Source organism: Rhinatrema bivittatum, chromosome 4 (genome assembly GCF_901001135.1).
Source record: "Rhinatrema bivittatum chromosome 4, aRhiBiv1.1, whole genome shotgun sequence".
Lineage (NCBI taxonomy): Eukaryota > Metazoa > Chordata > Amphibia > Gymnophiona > Rhinatrematidae > Rhinatrema > Rhinatrema bivittatum.
Genome location: NC_042618.1, coordinates 444,102,499 through 444,120,760, shown reverse-complemented (window position 1 = coordinate 444,120,760; position 18,262 = coordinate 444,102,499). Strand labels below are relative to the sequence as shown.

Genomic DNA, 18,262 nt, shown 5'->3' with positions numbered 1-18,262 from the left:
GGCTCGGAGGAAAATGAAGAGCTTCAACCGCGGCCGATGGGACTCCGCCTCCGCGAGGGCTGAAAATGAAGAGGTTAGCGTTGGGAGGAGGCTGCTGCTGCCTCGAGTTCCCGGGGTGGGGGTGGGGGGGAGAGAGAGAGTGAATGAGCGAGCAATTTGCAATTTGCAATTTGCTCGCTCATTCACTCTCTCTCTCCCCCCCACCCCGGGAACTCGCGGCAGCAGCAGCCTCCTCCCAACGCTAACCTCTTCATTTTCAGCCCTCGCGGAGGCGGAGTCCCATCGGCCGCGGTTGAAGCTCTTCATTTTCCTCCGAGCCGCGCTGCAGTCTTCTTTTCTTCGGGCCGATGCCAAGCACACTAGCGTGGCCTCTTCTTGCCGCGCAGGCACCCGATACTCTCCACTTCCTCTTCCGGGCCGCGGGGCCCTGTGTGTGTATGAGAGAGTGAGAGATTGCATGTATGTGAATGATTGAGAGCCTGTACATGTGAAAGAGAGTATGTCTGTGATTGAGAGCCTGCCTGTGAGAGAGAGAGAGCATGAATGTAAGTTTACCATTGGGAACTTGTATGTGTAAGTTTGTGATTGAAAACCTGTTTGTGTGAAAGAGTATGTGTGTATGATTGAAATCCTTTGTGTGAGAGAGAAATCATGTGTATGTATGATTAAGAGCCTGTGTTTAAATGAGAGAGAGAGACCATGTGTGTCTGTGTGTGATTGAGAGCTGGTTTAGGTGATGGAGCATGTGAGTATGTGATTGAGAGCCTGTGTTTAAATGAGAGAGAGAGACCATGTGTGTCTGTGTGTGATTGAGAGCTGATTTAGGTGAGGGAGCATGTGAGTATGTGATTGAGAGCCTGTGTGTAAATGAGAGAAAGAGAGGACATGTTTGTAAGCATGTGAATGAGAGTCTGTGTGTGAGAGAAAAAGACAGCATGTATGTGTGTGATTGAAAGCCTGTGTGTGTGTGTAAGCGTGAAAAGATAGACAGCATGTGTGTAAATGTGTAATTAAGAGCCTATATAAGTGAGAGAGAAAAAACATGTGTATATGTGAGTACTGAGAGCATGTGTGTATAGGTGTGTCATTGAGAGCCAGTGTGAGAGAGAGCGCTGGTATGTGACAGAGAGGAGAAAGTTCCAAGCAAACCACCCCTCCTCCTGCTAATTCAGAACAATCTCAGGAGACCTGGATATCAAACGTTCCCAGGTATGCAGAGCAAAAAAATGTTTGTATCCTTATTATTTTTCATTACTGGGTCTTTGTGTCTGCTATTTTGAAATATTTTGTTGGTATCTGGAAATGTTTTATATGAGTTTTTAATTATTGGATATTCCACTCATCAGCTGTTTCGAAATATGTTCTTTTTGTTAGTACAGTTTTACTGCTGATGATTTTATATTTCTTGATTTGTTTTATAAGGATGGGTGATGTTTCTTTTTTCCTTTGTTACACTGCATACAACCTCTGGTTTGCTAGTAGACTGAATTACTGTGTCCCGAAATTATGTTTGTCTAAAAAGTGTGTCACCAACATGAAAAGTTTGGAAAGCTCTGTTCTAGATAGTGGACAAGCAACATTCTTACAATTACAGATGCAAGAGAAAGCATTTAAATATTTAGATGGCATGCTTCGTGATATTAATCCTTTTCCGTCAATAAGCAGGCTGCATTAGCCATGCTTTCTTGGGTGATGTCATCCAACGGTACACAGTGTGGAATCTTCTCAAAGTTGTAGAGCTGTGACGCTCTGTTCTCCTCAGTTCTTTATCATCCACATCATGGTGTGGACGTGAACCTTCTTCTCAGGCTCATTTTTTCGCAATTGCTATATCCCAAACAGCACTTTAAAGTGCTAACCATGGCAGAAAGAAAGCTCCAGATTTCAAGTATTGTGGACACAGTGTCTGCTACTGATGGGCACAACTATTATCTGTGCCTTGGCCCGGAGCATGACCAAGCAACTTGCAACCATTGTGGTAAAATATCCCTGTGAGCATAGTGTCAACGGGCCGCGAAAACTGACGAACACTGGGAGACAGAGGCAAGATCCTCGTCAGGATGCTACATGCCCTCCCCTAGACTCTCCATGCACCCCTCGCCAGGTCTTGAACTACACTGGAATGAGAAATATAAGACAGCGGTGTCCATTGGACCAGGCACAGCCTCATCAAAAAAGGCTAAACCCACCGAGACAAAAAAAAAAACAGTGTTGGAAACGCAAAAGCACACCAAATCAGTGTCTGCCATGTTTTCCCCACTTATATATAACTGGGGGGGGGGGGCTATTGAAGCTGTTGCTGAAGGCAGAGAAATACATGGCCACATTTTATGTTCTTGAAAAAGGAATAGACCAACAATATTACAATCTTCCTGTTCTCAATGCTCTATCAACTATTTATGCTGTCTTTGTTGGAGAGAATGGCAGCCCTTCATTAGACAGACATACCTGCATCTATCCAAATGGAGTCAAAAGGTACAAATATTCATCCTTCGTCCTTTATGCAACCCCATAATGTAGCCTCTCCTTTTTCCATTTGGTGATGTCTGATCTTTTCACTTAGAACATCCAACAAATAGAAAAACTGCAGTAAGAAATATTATTACAACTTTTCAATTCTATGTTTACTGCTTAGCTATTTAAAAACAATTCAGCTTACTTTAACATCCACATTTCCCTGAAGCCCTAGAGCTACTGAACAAAGCTATCAGGATGCTATGCCCATAGTTTGTAAATTTGAAAAACCCTATCTTATCACCTTTACCTGTAACTCTTGCTAGAGTAAAATACTCAATAATATTGAAACTTATCATAAGACAGACCAGACAGCACAGCTAGAGTATTTGACATTAAACTAAAATAACTCAATGATTTAACTAGACAACATATGGCATATTTGTACGTCCGAGTTCCAGAAAAGGGGGACTACCCCCATACCCATATCCTACTCATTTCAAAATTAATATAAAATTAGAACTAAGATGACACTGATAGAACAGTTTCCACTAAATTACCTGAACAAAGAGGTAGATTCTGACATAACCAAATATGTGATACATGGACCCTGTAGCCTTAACCCTCATGCACCATTTATGCAAGATGGCCAACGAACTAAGCAATTCCCCAAACTATTTTTAAACATAACTAAAGAAAACAATGATGGACAAAGCAGGCATACCAGTCACTATAAAAAGTTATGACACTGACAATAACTATGTAATTTCCTATTCACATGCAACTTATTTTCAAGCCAATCACAAGAACACTAACTTACTTTGAATTAAACTGATACATTGATCATCATGACATTACAAATCGCTATGTTTTTGATAACCTCTTCTTATATGACGTGCATCTATGAAGATCTCATCCCAAAATTGTCTTGTTCATGTTGTATGCACTTTTGTATAGAAGTACAAATCATGTCCTTTTTATACATATTTGTTCAGGTATTTAATACAAGACCATCTCAATATTGTGTGCATATTTAAAAAGAGGTATGAATTACAAGGAAGATTGTGTGTGATTGTGCTATTTATTGAAGCACTTGTAAATAACATTCCTGAGAACAAAGTTTCATTTTATTCAACTACTCAGCTGAGGCTCCTCTTTGCTACTAGTTACATATTTTGCGCTCCAAAAAATCCATTACAGTTATGTACTACATTGCAAAGTTTGATGACTGAAAAGCAAGTTTGCTTATTGTAAAGGGTGTTTCTGTAGATAGCAGGATGAATTAGCCATGCTGTCATGGGAACTGTCTTTCAGGGCCCAGGAGGTGGAGCTTTCCAAGCAGAGGTTAGAGTTTTTTGGTCTCTGCGGCTGCGCGTATGTTCCCGCACAGGAAGAAACAGAATCTCCTCAATCCATAATTAAGCTTGCGTGTAGCAGAATAGAAGGGTCGACTAACCAGGGAGGAGGGAAGGTCAGCATGGCTAATTCATCCTATCTACCTACGGAAACACCGTTTACGGTAAGCAAACTTGCTTTTTCCCCGTTGATAGCAGGGCTGAATTAGCCATGCCGTCACGGGAGTCCCAAGCTCCCGATCACGCACTCTGATAAGGTTTATTGTCCCTGTGTGATCAACTCATTGTGCTAGTCGACCTGGTTATGTTGATAGAGACTGCAAGACTGCTTGCCCTAGTTTAGCATCATCAGCTGCCTGCTGGTCTAGGCAGTAGTGGGACGTGAAGGTGTGAAGAGATGACCACGTAGCCGCTTTGCAAATGTCCACGGGTTGTACATTTCTGAGATGTGCTATTGATGCAGCTACTGCCCTGACTTGATGAGCATTTGGAAAGGACGATAGAGGCAACTTTTGCTTCTCATAGCAGAATTGGATACACTGCGCTATCCAGCTTGAGATGGTTAGTTTGGCTACTGGCAGTCCCGGTGCACTGAGAGGTACGGGAGTCAGAGTGTGTCCACTCCTTGTAGTACATCAACGCATGCTTACAGTCCAGTGTGTGCAGCAAGCGGTCTCTATCGTCGAGATGAGGTTTAGGGAAGAATGTTGGTAGTTCTATTGACTGGTTCAAGTGGAACTGTGTCGCTACCTTTGGGAGAAAGGCTGGATGAGTTCTGAGAACTGCCTTGTGGTGATAAAATTGTAGATATGGAGCACAGTGAACCAAGGCCTGTAGTTCGCTAACCCTTCGAGCGGATGTTACTGCCACAAGGAAGACTGCTTTCCATGTGAGCTATTTTATGTGGGCCGAATCCATTGGTTCGAACGAGGATAGCATGAGTTGCTCCAAGACAATGTTCAGGTTCCATGGAACCGGTGGTTTCGAGGTTGGTGGCCGAAGGTGCGATAAACCCTTGAGAAAACGAGATAGCAAAGGGTGATTGGAAAACGATTGACCACTATGTGGTCTATGATATGCTGCTGTGGCACCAAGGTGAACCCTGATTGAGGATGTTGCTAAGCCAGACATATACAAAAGGTATGGAGGTAGTCTAGGAGTGATTCCGGTGAACAGTCTAAAGGTTGAATTCCCTTGGATATGCACCAGGTGGAGTAACACTTCCATTTGAAATGGTAATTCTGTCTAGTTGATTGCTTCCTAGATTCCAAAAGGACATCTTGGGCTGCAGTAGATACACCCTGTCCGTCAGGAGGAACCATTCAATCTACACGCCGTTAAATGAAGGGACAAGTGAAGTGGGTGGAGAAGGGTTCCCCCTTCTTGTACTAGAAGATCTGGTTGATCTGGTAACCAAATTGGGTCCTCGATGGAGAGGTGTAAGAGGTAGCTGTACCACGGTTGTGTGGGTCAAGCGGGGGCTATTAGTATTAGTTAAGCCGCATCCGCTATGCATTTCTGTATTGTCCTTGTAACGAGAGGTATGGGTGGAAAGGCGTATATTAGGCCTTCCGTCCAAGGAATGAGAAAGGCGTCCTGCGTAGTTCTTTTTTGACTGGGCCATACTTAGCAGAATCGAGGGACTTGTGCATTCATCTCTGTAGCGAAGAGGTCCATCGTTGGAACTCCCCACTGATTGAATATGCCTTGAGCCACTTGATGGTTGAGTGACCATTCGTGAGGATGGAATACCCGGCTCAGTCTGTCCGTTCTGGTATTGGCAACTCCCGGAAGGTATGTTGCTTGCAAGTGGATGGAATGCCGATGTGCTTGCTCGAAGATTAGACGCGCTCCCCTGCATAGGGACCATGAACCAGCACTTCCTGCGGAGGAAGAGAGGTCGGTTCCCCTGGAGCATCAAAAAACATTTTTTTTTTAAAGTCCTAGTGTCTCCGCTCTTGGATCAGGGAGTTTCTGGACATCCAAGTGCAAGATAGCTCCCATTTTGTCTAGAAACTTTGGATAGGACAAGTCCTCGGGTGGTGAATACGGTTCTGGTAGGTCTGACGGATACCCTGTGGAAGAACTTGGTGAGGATTGAGGGGAATCTAAGCCCCAGGGTGAAAAAGGCCTGGGAGCTGGTGACGCAGGTCGGAACGGTTGTGGTGATTTTGTAGGCTCTGGTGATGGTTTCTCTCAAGGCCTGTGGTGTTGCAGGAGAACTCGAAGAGGACGCATGAGGCAAGTTGAACATGGATTGAAGAGACTCAAAGAAACCGGACAATGCTTCAGACAAATTGGAAAACGTATGTTGTGTTTACGAAGGCATTTGTGGGTGAATAGGTTTTGACGGAGGCTTTGTTGAGCCCAGTATGTCAGAGTCCGGGTGTAAAGACCTGTCTCCGCTGGTCGTGTATGTCCAGTGTCCTTCATCTGTTTAGGCAGTGGTTGCAACACATCATCATCCAAGGGACGTGAATGTGATCGTGATGATTTCTCAGAGATGCGGTGTGAAGAAGAAGAGGAGGAGGAAGAGGGTACATGCACTCATTCTACTTCACAGGCAGAAGTAGCTCTCGATGATTGTTCATGGTGTGACGAACTGGAGTCAGAGATGTGATCTAGCCTTTTTTTGCTCTGTCCCCATTTCCATGTCTATGTTTTTTATGGTGGACATGTCTGTGTTGGTGTGCACTAGAACTTGCAGCATGCTTCTTTGGATGATAGCCAACGTTTTCGTGGCCTATCAGTGTCTTGCAACGCTGGTGATAGTGACTGGTGAGTATACGCCGGTGTTGGCCCGTCTGAGGTGGAATGCGTCAAGTGGGAATTACTGTGTGACGAATGCCTCCTTTTCTGCGTCGAGTGCGCCAGCTTCGGCGCTGGATGCATTGTCTTTGGCTCCCGATGCGCTGGCTTTGGCATCGTGCATGCCGGTTTCTGCATCGGCGCCGGATGTGATGTCGCCTTCGGAGCCGTGGGTGTTCGCGAACCCAGTACCTGGCCTCCTCTATGGGTCTGTTTAGACTTGAGGGTCTTTGGTCTTCTCTGTACATACGGGTTCCACGCTGTCTCCAGTCCTGGAGATCTTGGGATCCAACGATGAGGTCCTCTTGACTGTTGGGACTTGATGTTTGGATGGCCCCGGAGAAGAGTGCGCCTCCGATGGAGGGGCATAAGATCCTCCAACACCGCTCTGTAGGTCTCTAATTTTGTGGGCGCGCTGCCTCTGGGCCCTCGGCGACATGCGGTCACAATGCTCGCATTCGCCTTGATTGTGGTCGGGTCTGAGGCAGCGGTAGCACCGATCATGTCCATCGGTAATGGACATGATCTTGCCACAAGAACAGGGCTTAAATCCCCGACCGCCTGCTCTGTTTTTTAGACATTTTTCTTCTCAAAAAAAAAAAAAAAAAAAAGTAAAAATCCCTGAGGAGAAAAAAGCTCCGCGTGCAATCCTGCGCGCGGAAAAAAAACCAGACTGAGGAGATTCTGTTTCTTCCTGCACAGGAACACACGCGCAGCTGCAGGGACCAAAACTCTCTAACCTGTTTGGAAAGCTCCGCTTCTTGGGCCCTGAATGACAGTTCCCATAACAGCAAGGCTAATTCAGCCCTGCTATCAATGGGAAAAACCTATTACCGGTACACACACGTTGAACCTCTAGGTATACAACATGCACTTGCACATTGAAAAAGGTGCTCCAAAATCATATCCTGTCTTATCCAACGACTGACTTCTCATTTTACACAACAACCAGCACTTTACCACACTAATAAACTAAAATTAACAGCAGCGAAGGCTTATCAAATACTAGATACCATAAACCTGATCAAAAACCACACACTTTTTAGCTGGACCTGCAGGAACAAGAAAAACCTCTATGATGCACATTGATCCACATTTTATGTGCTCAAGGTGATATCGTATTAGCGTGTGCATCAACAGGAATAGCTTCCCCTCTACTAGCTGGAGGACAATCTGCACATTCCCATCAATGAATCATCTACCTGCAAAGCTGCTGCAAATTCCAAGCTCCTTCAAAAATCTAACCTGATGTAATGGGATGGTGTCCCTGTGATTCAAACACATTGCTTCTTTGCTGAAGATCGATTCCTAAAATATATTATGAATGGCAATGACATTTTGGGAGGAAGTTTTTCTCTTAGGAGATTTTAGACAGTTCCTACCAGTATTACCCAAAGCTAACAAAACAGAAATGGTCAGCTACTGTATCAAAGGACTATGTACCAATCATTTACAAAATTGACATTAAACTACTAACATAACGACTGCTCCAACCTTTAAGCTGACTTTGTATGGTGGCATCACAGTAGAAATTAAGCTGTGGAGAAATTCTGCTGGATACAGTGCGCTATCTTCATCAGTTTCTATGACGTCAAAGCTGAAAAAGTGTTTAGGGTTACCAGTCTGTCGTTTTAAAAAAATTAATCATTTAAGTGTAACGAATTCTTATTCTTTGCACAAAAAATGACTTTGAAATCATTTTGACAAACTTACAGCAGTTGTTTCCCCGAAGAGAAAGCCAATGCTGTTTTCTATAATAAGACATTGGCTGGGTATTTCAACAAAATGCTCTGAATGCTCCATTGCAAACAACAAGAAGCCAATGTGCGTTATTATACTGCACAATATTAATCCAAAAGAAGAACTATGCAATGGTATTTATCAAAAAATTGTTTACCAATATGATAGATACTAAAATCATCACTGGAATGTTCCAAAGAAGTTGTCTTACTTCCAATTACCTTAACACCAGACATGAAATTGCTTTGTAACTAAAAATGAAAAATTCCAGTCAGACTTACCTAGTCTTATGAAAATCAACAAAGTACATTTGACAAAATGTGTCTATATTCCAAGATCCTTGTTGCCTTCTCAAGAGTTAAAACTTGACTTGCTGAGAGTGTTTGAAGAACAACTCTTAACCATATCGCAAAAGTCTGATGCAATAAACATGGTCTCTCCAACAATCTGTCTTCTTTTCTTTACAATTTCTTATATTACTTATCACATGAATACCAGCCACGCACTAAAAATATAACCTTAGAAACCATATCAAACCTTTATATGCAAATACACTTTCATTACACAATCTTATCACCACACACACCTCTTCCAAATCTCCCTCTCCTTTTACTGCATTCTAACTTCTCTGATATATGAGAGAGAGAGAGAGAGAGATTTCTCTTCCATTCCCTTTCCGTCCCTCTCAAGCACAACCTTCTCCCTTCCACTTATGTTGCTCAGGTCCCTTTTCCTCCCCTCCCTTCTCAGTAAGAAGGGGAGGGAAGGGAAGCTGAGCAAGTGAGGCAGATGGAAAGCTAAGAGATGGGGAGAGGAGGGTGAGGGAGTAAGACGTTCTCATTCCTCCTCCCCTACCTTTCACAGCCTGCCTCCCTCACCTCCTGTGGTCATCTTCACCCCACTGGAAGTAATACACTTGCGGGCCATTCTTTGCCAGGCCGTTGTCATCCTCTTCAGCCCATGGGGCTGGAGCCCTTGCGGGCAGGTCATTATCACACCACCACGAGTCTGCTCGTGTGCCCACAGGGGGACAGCCCAACCCGTGACTACACCTCTACCCCGAAGCCTTTCCTGCTACCACTGGCCTGCCGCCTCCCCGTGCAAATGCATGGAATTCACACCCAGTCGTGTCGGGCCTGGTTGGAGGTTAGCAAAATACTTTTGTTTTTTATATATATAAAAAAATTGTGACTTTCTGGGTTTCTGATCTTCACTATTCTCTGCATGCATCAATGACATAGCCAGAAATGACATTGGGGGGGGGGGGGGGGGGGGGGGGCGGCGGCCCAATGTTAACATGGATAGACAGTTGACATACAAGTCTAGGCTCTACTATTTGTACTCTTATCAATAGATAATGCCTTAGAGTGCATCTGACAATGGATTTCTAAGTAGTTTCATCATGAGTGATGCTTTAAAATATTTTAATTCTATTTCAAGCACTTGCCAGCATTAATAAATATACATTAATAAGATTTTATATTTATTGCAGTTGATAAATACACATGAAAAACAGAAGTTAAACATCAGATCCAATTATGTAATAAAACAAATATAAATGTATTTTTATGAATCCTCTTGCCAAAAATGCAGAGAATATCATAACTACAATAAAAAGCAATAACAATGTAAGATTTGCAACAGGTGCAGAACAGAACTAGGGCATGCAAAAATATATTCAAATGCTGGTGCCACCTCAGTGACAGCAAAACAAACTCCCTCCAATGCTAAACACTTTGAGAAGTAAGACAAATCCCTACAAAAACAAACACCTAGAACCTTCCCATGCCATACCATAACAGCAGTAACTCTCAGGACTCAAAACAGTAGCAACCGTAAAAAAAAAAAAAAAAAAAAAAGCAGCAAAGGCAAACATTATACCAAGCCCTAGAACACTAATACACTACGTAGCGGCCAAACTGCTACAAATCCCTAATGAGAAACTACACACTAGCCACAATACTGCACTTCTGTCACACATGTGCAACACAGACAGAGCCTTACCTAATACAGAATAAGGGACTACAAATTAGAAACAAACATACAGACAAAACTGAAATAGAAAGCCTGCGAACCAACCTCAGCCTCTGGAATACTGAAGAAATAGCAAAATACAAATATATAAGAAATGCACATTCCCAAAGATGGCATATTCCAATTGCTGAAAGGCAAAATATATATATTTTTTTACCTTGTTTTCTGGTCTTATTTTTCTAAATCGGTTGATCCCAGCCTCTTTGTTCTCCTTGTCTGTCTTTTCCTAATTCCTTTTTCAGGGACTCTTATTCTTTGTTTCTTCTCTCCTTCCTCTTACATGCAAGCTCTCTCATATGTTCCCACTCGCATACACACAGTCTCTCACATGCTCTCTCATTCACACACAGACAGGCTTTCTCATTCCTATTTCTGTGTCTCTCTCTCTTACACATACGCAAACAAACACACAATCAGGGCCTCTCCCTCTCTTCTGACCTCCTTGCTGCAAGGCTCTTCTCGGGCCATGCAAGATGAACTCCGCAAAGGCCCTGTACCGGGACGCTCTTCTCAGGCGCCAGATAACTGAGTGGGTGGGCCACGGCCCACCCATGGCTACACCACTGACATGCATATCCCTTTGCCATCTCATCCTCCAATTTTTTTTTTTAAGGAAATTAATATTCTCATCATCCTTCTCCTCCACAGCACCACCATTCCCCCAGTCTCAAAAGGCCTACTGCCATGGCATGACCATCAATTCCCTCTTGCTCCTTCACTGCTCTTATTACCAAATCTTGTGGTGTTTCTGTTGCCCACCAACCACTGATCAAGTGACATGTAAGTTTTGTAAATAGTCAATGTTTATTTCCTTCTCTCGCTCCACTACCAAAACTATAAATGCCTCAACTTGACGATGGTAACCATCTCATCTCTGGCCTCCCACTCTCATAATACTTTCTTTGCAATCTGTTAGGAATATAGCAGCAGGGGCTGTTTCCCTCTCCTGCAAATCTGCCCATCTCACTGGTTCTCTATCCACATGCATATTAGATTTTCACTTTTCTTTCAAACCTCTGTTTTGCCTTTGCTACAAAAGCCTGCTCGCAGCCTCCTGTATCTCCTTAATTTATTCTTGCCACCTTTGAACTTCTTCAAAGAGGCTTTGCGTTAATCTTATAATCACTATTCCTCAGTGATCTACCACCATAACACCACATAAAACAGCCCATCTGTCCTCTACACGCGACTGTGCCCTCTCAATTGCTGGCCCCGCTCTCTGGAAACTCCCTGCCCCCTAACCTGCGCCTTGAACCATGTGTGATCAAATTTAAAAAGTTAAAAACTTGGTTATTTAAACGAGCCTATCCAGAATAGATCTTCCCCCATCTTGTCATCCCATGCGCCACTACATGGTGATTATACTTATGTTAAGGACCTTGTTGTTCTGTTAATCTATATTTCCACACTGCACTTTGTTACACCCCTCCCAATTCCTATTCCCTGTTAACATGTATTTTCCAGCCTAATTGTTCGAATGTAAACCGGTATGATGTCCCCTACTAATACCGGTATATAAGAGTTTCTAAATAAATATTCAATCTCAAGTGTCTCCTCTTCACCACATTTAAAATCAGTTCAGGGAACTACCTTACCAACTGTGCCAACATGATTTTGCCACCAGTGCTATATAAAAAAATTCAAAATTTCAAAACTACAAAACAGTAAGATGAGTCATTAACCGAAGACACTTCTGCAAGTGACTATTCCAGATATTGTCTGGATGTCTCCTCTTCCTGATGTTATTGCTTGCTTAAAGGAACAATTCTGTGTCATGATTTACTATTATTCACAAAACCCTACACACCCATAATATAAATTGGCTCAATGACTCCCTCCGCTTCCTCTCCTCCAACCGTCCTACCAGATCAGCCTACAAAGGTAGCTTATCCACACCCTCCCCACCTCCATGAAAGAGCAAGCCCTATCTGTTGCAGGCCCCGCCCTCTGGAATTCTATGCCCCCTGATCTCCGCTTAGAGCCATGTACTCAAATTTAAGAAAAAAGCTAAAGACATGGCTTTTCAAACATGCATACCCTGAATAGGTCCCCCTCCCTCCCTTTGCTCTTACCCCTTGTCCTCTCTCTCGTCTAACCCCCCCCCCCACCACACACACACCTTTGGTTTTTCCCCCTCCCCCCTAAGTTATCCCCGTATATGGGTCAGTACTCCCCCCCCCTATTGTCTTGTACACCTGATTTCATGCACAGTATTAACTGCCTGCTCTCCTTTTAGTATCCCCCTTATATCTTAGATTTTTTATTTCCCCTGTACCTCTATAGTATCCCCCGTTACCTTGTATAAATGTATAATACTCCTAGTATCCTATGATTCTCCTTGTTACCCTGGCCCCTCCTATGTATATTAGTTTCTCTCTTTTTCCTATGGTTACCTCTCTAAGGTCCCCTTGTACATTCTCCCCCTTTTGTTGTTCTTAAGGTTGTTCCCCTGTGTCCCCTGCCCTGTTCCATGTAATTTCTTTGAGTTCTTTGTAAACTGATATGATGTACCCACAAATACCGGTATAGAAAAGTTTATAAATAAATAAATATTGCAAGGATGCATCATGTACCATGCAACACAGAATGCACCAAATTTCAGGACGCATCTTATAATTAAGAACTTGTTTTCAAAATGCCAAATTATGATATACAAATATTTTACTACACTGGCTCAAGATTTTTAAGTCGACAATTTTTATTTCTCCTTCACACTTCTCTGCACCCCTCTACCCCATGACTTCACAAAGAAATATAAACTTCCTTCCGAGGTTTATATTTAAATGCATGTTTTCCTTTACCAGAAATGGTTACATAAGATTGGACTATACTTGGATGTCTGCAGCAGGAAGAACACACATTTAACTGTTAACGGTCGAAGAACACAAATAGCAGCTCTTAATAAAAAAAAAAAAAAAAAAAAGGCTAGCCCTCCCTCCACCAGGTCATCTCAAAAGATAAAACGTCAACAGAAAATTGTTCTGAAATACATATATACCCCCCCACCCCGCCATTATTTTTACAAACTTCTCAGTGTGCAATCAGACACTGCATTTAGATTCCAGACAATCTATTCTTTAAAGCAGGTTGTGAATTTCTGGGATTAGAGCTTGCTAGTTTAAATGGCAGCTCATTGAGATTCACAGTAATATTATCAAAAACGTCTGAAAACTCATGGAAACTATTTACCAAGAAAATGACAGCAGAAAGACATCTGGCCCAGCCAGTGTGGCTAGCAAGGTTTTTTTTTGTTCTTTAGGGTTGTAATTGCTGCTCTGTGTAGGTTACCCCCATGCCTTCTATTTAGGGTTGCAACTACCACGCCGTGTATGATACCCTAAAGCTTTATCCCATGCCTTCTTGAAGTCTGGTATTGTATTTTCTCCTCCACAGCCACTGCGAGGGTATTCCAGGTATCCATTACTCTGTTTATACATGTATAATAAATATATCTTATGACAGGAGTGTCACACAGGACTGGTGCTGTGTATGTGCTGTCTGTTTACTTTTGATGGCTCATCGCTCACTGTTTTGCTCTCCAACTATCCACCATCACTTGGATAATCTATTGGATCAGCATGCCAAAGGTCTCTGGAAAGAATTATTTCTATATTTATTAATTTTGATTAAATTAATTTTGATATATATATCAATGCACATTATGTAATCAATAAACAAATCATATCTTCTTAATGCTCTCAGAACTAAAATAATGTTAGAAAACAGTTAATGAGTGATGTCTGTCTTCCACTCGGACCTCTCAGTCTCCTATCAAGAACTATGAACTTGAAATCAGCATTACATGATTAAGTTCACCTCACTCATTATTCACCAATAGAAATTTAATTACAGAAGTCTAAAACAATATTTACAAGTTAGAACATCTAAATGATGTATCCAAAAAAAAAAAAAAGACCAGTAGATTTATAGTTAAAAATACTTTGCAAATTCCATTCTGTTTCTTAAAGTTCAGAACATTGTAGGAAATGCCCATTCCAGGCAGGCCTTGCAAGCAGTGGACATAAAAAAAAAAATTGTCAGGCTCCTTGGCACATCCCACCCAGTAAGAAACAGTGCACATCAGTGATACTCTCAAAGGTCAACAATATTTGGATGTAGGTAGAGAAGGGTAGATACTGTTTTCTTGGACCTGTCTGCCTGGTTTGATATGGTTGACCACAAGCACTTACTTGTAAAATTAAGAACTATTGGTATTGGAAGGACTGTGCTAGATTGACTGAAGACATTCTTAACCGATAAAAGCAGCCATGTATACTGGGGTAACAATCTCTGCCTGTCAAAACCTTGCTTATGATGAGCCACAGAGTTCCATTCTGTTGCAGTTATTTAACATATATATGGCACCACTTGTAGAGATTTTTGGGCATAATGCACATGACATTCAGCAAGAGTGGCCAACTCCAGTCCTCGAGAGCTACAACAGGCCAGGTTTTCAGGATAGCCACACTGAATATGCATACAATGGAGGCAGTACACATGCATATTCATTGTGGATATCCCAAAATCCTGACCTGTTTGTAGCTCTCAAGGACTGGAGTTGGCAACTCCTGACATACAGCTTTGTTGGTATAGCAAAAAAATCAGAGGTAATAGCTCAGTAGGATATTTGTTTAATGGTTGTAGCCATATGGTTAAAGGATAATTGGGGACCATTATTTTCTGTTTTTAATTTTCCCAGGAAGGTATCAGGTTTATTATGACAAGCACAAAAACAGGAAAAAATGAGTGGAAAAATGTGACTTTTTCTTGGCAAACATCGGAGTTTATTTTGGTGGATAGAAGCAAGGACAATAAAACAATATTAAGCAGTCTCCCACCCACCTACTCAGCAGCATCCCCATCTCCTGCCTCATATGTTCCTTCATTTCCCCACATCCCCAGTGAGCATCCCCCCTCCCCCTGCAACAGATCTCTACTTCAGCAGCAGCTTTCCGAGGATCCATGCTCTGCAGTACTGCACTTTTTTTGTACGGCCAGGGAGCCTGCCAGAAAATGTGTCTGCTGGGCATGACCAACTTCAAATGCTGCACTGGTACCAACCAACAGATAAACCGGCTGCTTGGTGGGAGCAGGAGGTGAGGACATGAAACAGCACATCAGTGGCACTGTATAGGGCAAGTGCTTTCATTGGGAGGGGGAGGGGGGGGGGGAGTAGAAGCAGGACATGAAATGTTGGTGTTTTGTACTGGCTTCCAGCAGTTGCTGGAGCCTTGAGAAGCTGCATCTGCAGATCTGGGGCTGCTCTTTAATCAACCTAAAATTAGGGTGAAAATCAATTGTCACTTTTGGAAAAAAAATCTGGAAATTTATGGGTGAGAATCTGTTTAAACTGAAAAAGGAGGACCCTAATGATAATATGCTAAAGTTGAATCCTGATAAATCAGAACTGCTGTGGGTTAGCAGGAAGAGTACTGCCTGGGTTTACCACCTCATTGTTGGTGAGTTCTGAAGCCTAAGGCAATAAAATGTTTTAATGTTCCTACTTGATTCCAAACTTACTATAGAACCACAGATTTCTGCAGTAGTTAGGTCCCTTTTTAATTACTTAAGAAAATCATGTAATTATGGCTGTGCCTGCCCAGAAATGTGTCAGCAACTGTGATCCATACGCCAGTGATGAGCAGATGCTGGTTCAGACATTTACACCTCCTTTAGAACACAGCAACCAGCATCCTCATCAGAGAAAAGACCTGAGACTATATTAAATAGAACCTGAGGGCACTGTGTTGAGTCCCAGTAGTATGCAGAATCAAATCTAAGATCTTACAATTTGCATACAACTGTCAACAGAAAAGCGAGTGTGCATATTTTGGACACAAGATAACAGACAGCAAAAAGAGCTAAAGTATGCTACATCTATTCACAAATGTCTGCCTACTGTGTCTTCAAGAGCTGCTGTTCCCTTATGTACCATCACATACTTTCCTATCATCACAGTAAGTTTTGCTTCACCTATCAAAAGTTTTGCACATTAAATTGGAGATTACTTATTATACAGCATTTATGTTGCTCCAGTGTTGTGAAACAGTTCCACCAAAATCCAGACCAATACTTAGGTTATAGGAAGAAAGTAAAAGCTTGGCTATCAGAGCAGGCATTTTCTGTATAATGGGGTTGGCTTGGTAACTTCTACAACCTATAGATTTTAGGAAATAAGAGTTGATAAACTAAAAAAACAAAACCACAGGATACGAGGCATGTAAGGTGCCTGCATAGCCCAGTGGGATTTTAATGCGGGAGGGGGGGGGGGGAGATGCGGCGGCGGTGTAGGGGGAGGGAAGATGCCTGCACCGAATTGATCCAATAGAAAATTCATGTCAGTTTTGAGTGGAAGTAGCAAATCTAAATTAAAAAATATCATCGGCTTCAGTGCAGTACCCCCACACGTATGAAGAATTATTATTACTGAAGTACCAGTAGTGTACGCGGAGCTATACATTTCCAATACTAGCCATATTTGGGGTCGCCAAGGTCTGGCACATTGAACCTGGTGACCCTCGCCAATATTCAGAGTAAGGCTGTCTGAGGACGATTAGGAAGTCAATACACCAGATGCGGGGAGTACAGATGAGGGGAAGGGGCTTCATTCTCCAACACCATCCTCACAAGGGAGGGGGGGGGCGGCGGCGGCTAGGAACGGCTCAGCCATTCAAGTTTCTTTCATTCATTCATTCATTCGGAGGACCAGTGCGACAACAGGGGCGGGAGGAAGAGCAACAGATCCCGCCCAGACCCTTCCAGGCCTGCTCTGCCCGCCCGGACACAACCCGCACCAAACTGGCATAGAGAAGGAGGAGGGGGCGCCGCCCCCGTGCAGCTCCGAGAATCACAGGCCTCTGCCAGGCCTACTTCCCTGTCCTCCCCGCGTCCCAGGCTCTGCAGCGGAAGACATAACAGCAGATAAGCCATCAGCCCGTACTCGCACCCATCACGTCCACCCGACCCAAACCACAAGGAACAAAGTGGCGCCACTGCCATGTTGCAGCAGGAAGGAGGCGGCTGGAGCCCAACCTCTTGCCACCACCACCCGCCGCAGACAAGCGGAAGTCATGCCGGGTTGCAGAGGATGAAGGCGGCAGGAGCAGCTTTCGCTCCCCCTCAGAGAACAGCGTTTTCTGGCCAGCTGCGGAGCTGTAGTGGCCGGCGAAAAGGCGCAGAGCTTTACCTTAAGGATCCTGCGGGGCAGCCCGGCCATCTTGTCTTTAAACAGAATTCAAGCTCTGACTCTCACTCGGCTCCTCGCACGCAGAAGTGGAAGCCCGGGCGCTTCTCTTCCGGCTGACGTCATCGCGGCCCCTGGAGCACGCCGGGAAATGTAGTCGGCGGATGGCTCTTCCGAGGGCAGGTAACGCCGTAGCGCACTACAAGAACCAGTAGGCTGCGGCGAGGAAGGCGTTGTCTGCAGAACACTGGAGCAGGTCAATTGCACCGCGTAACTAGTGGGTGTTCACGCGCACACATATGAGCGGAGGTTATCAAAATACAGATTGTATCTCGATGCTGATGAAACCATCAAGACGGAGAGAAAATTAGCATCTTCCAGCTGGGAGCTGCTTAGGTGTACTCAAAGCTCCTGAGCTATGTCGAAAATAAAATAGTTTCTACATATTTGATGTTATTGAGAATTAAACGTATATCGTTGCCTCCATTAGACTCAGAGATTGGATTTAGTCCTGCGACAGATTATACTTGCATCCCCTTCACTGTACCTACATAGATCCTGTTGAGTTACTAAAGTACAGCAGTGCCTTATTACGTAAAGCTGTGGGAACAACAGGATTTTACTGAGGGCAGACTGCGGTAAGCGCCACTGCTCCTGATAACTAGACGGTGGAGACAGAAATAACCGC

The 18,262-nt window shown here is 43.5% G+C and overlaps 1 protein-coding gene across 2 annotated transcripts in view; it reads right to left on the bottom strand.

The window, feature by feature from the left end:
- UBE2N (ubiquitin conjugating enzyme E2 N) overlaps positions 1–17,816 on the bottom strand; it is an 86,017-nt gene extending 68,201 nt beyond the window's left edge. Inside the window, exon 1 of one of the 2 annotated variants that reach the window (XM_029601627.1) lies at positions 17,578–17,816. In XM_029601627.1, the coding sequence (XP_029457487.1) occupies positions 17,578–17,607 (30 nt within the window). In that variant the 5' untranslated portion in view covers positions 17,608–17,816. Of the gene's footprint in view, positions 1–8,111; positions 8,191–17,577 lie in introns of those variants that run through there. The other variant, XM_029601628.1, reaches the window with a different exon arrangement.
- Between the last annotated feature and the right edge of the window lie 446 nt (positions 17,817–18,262).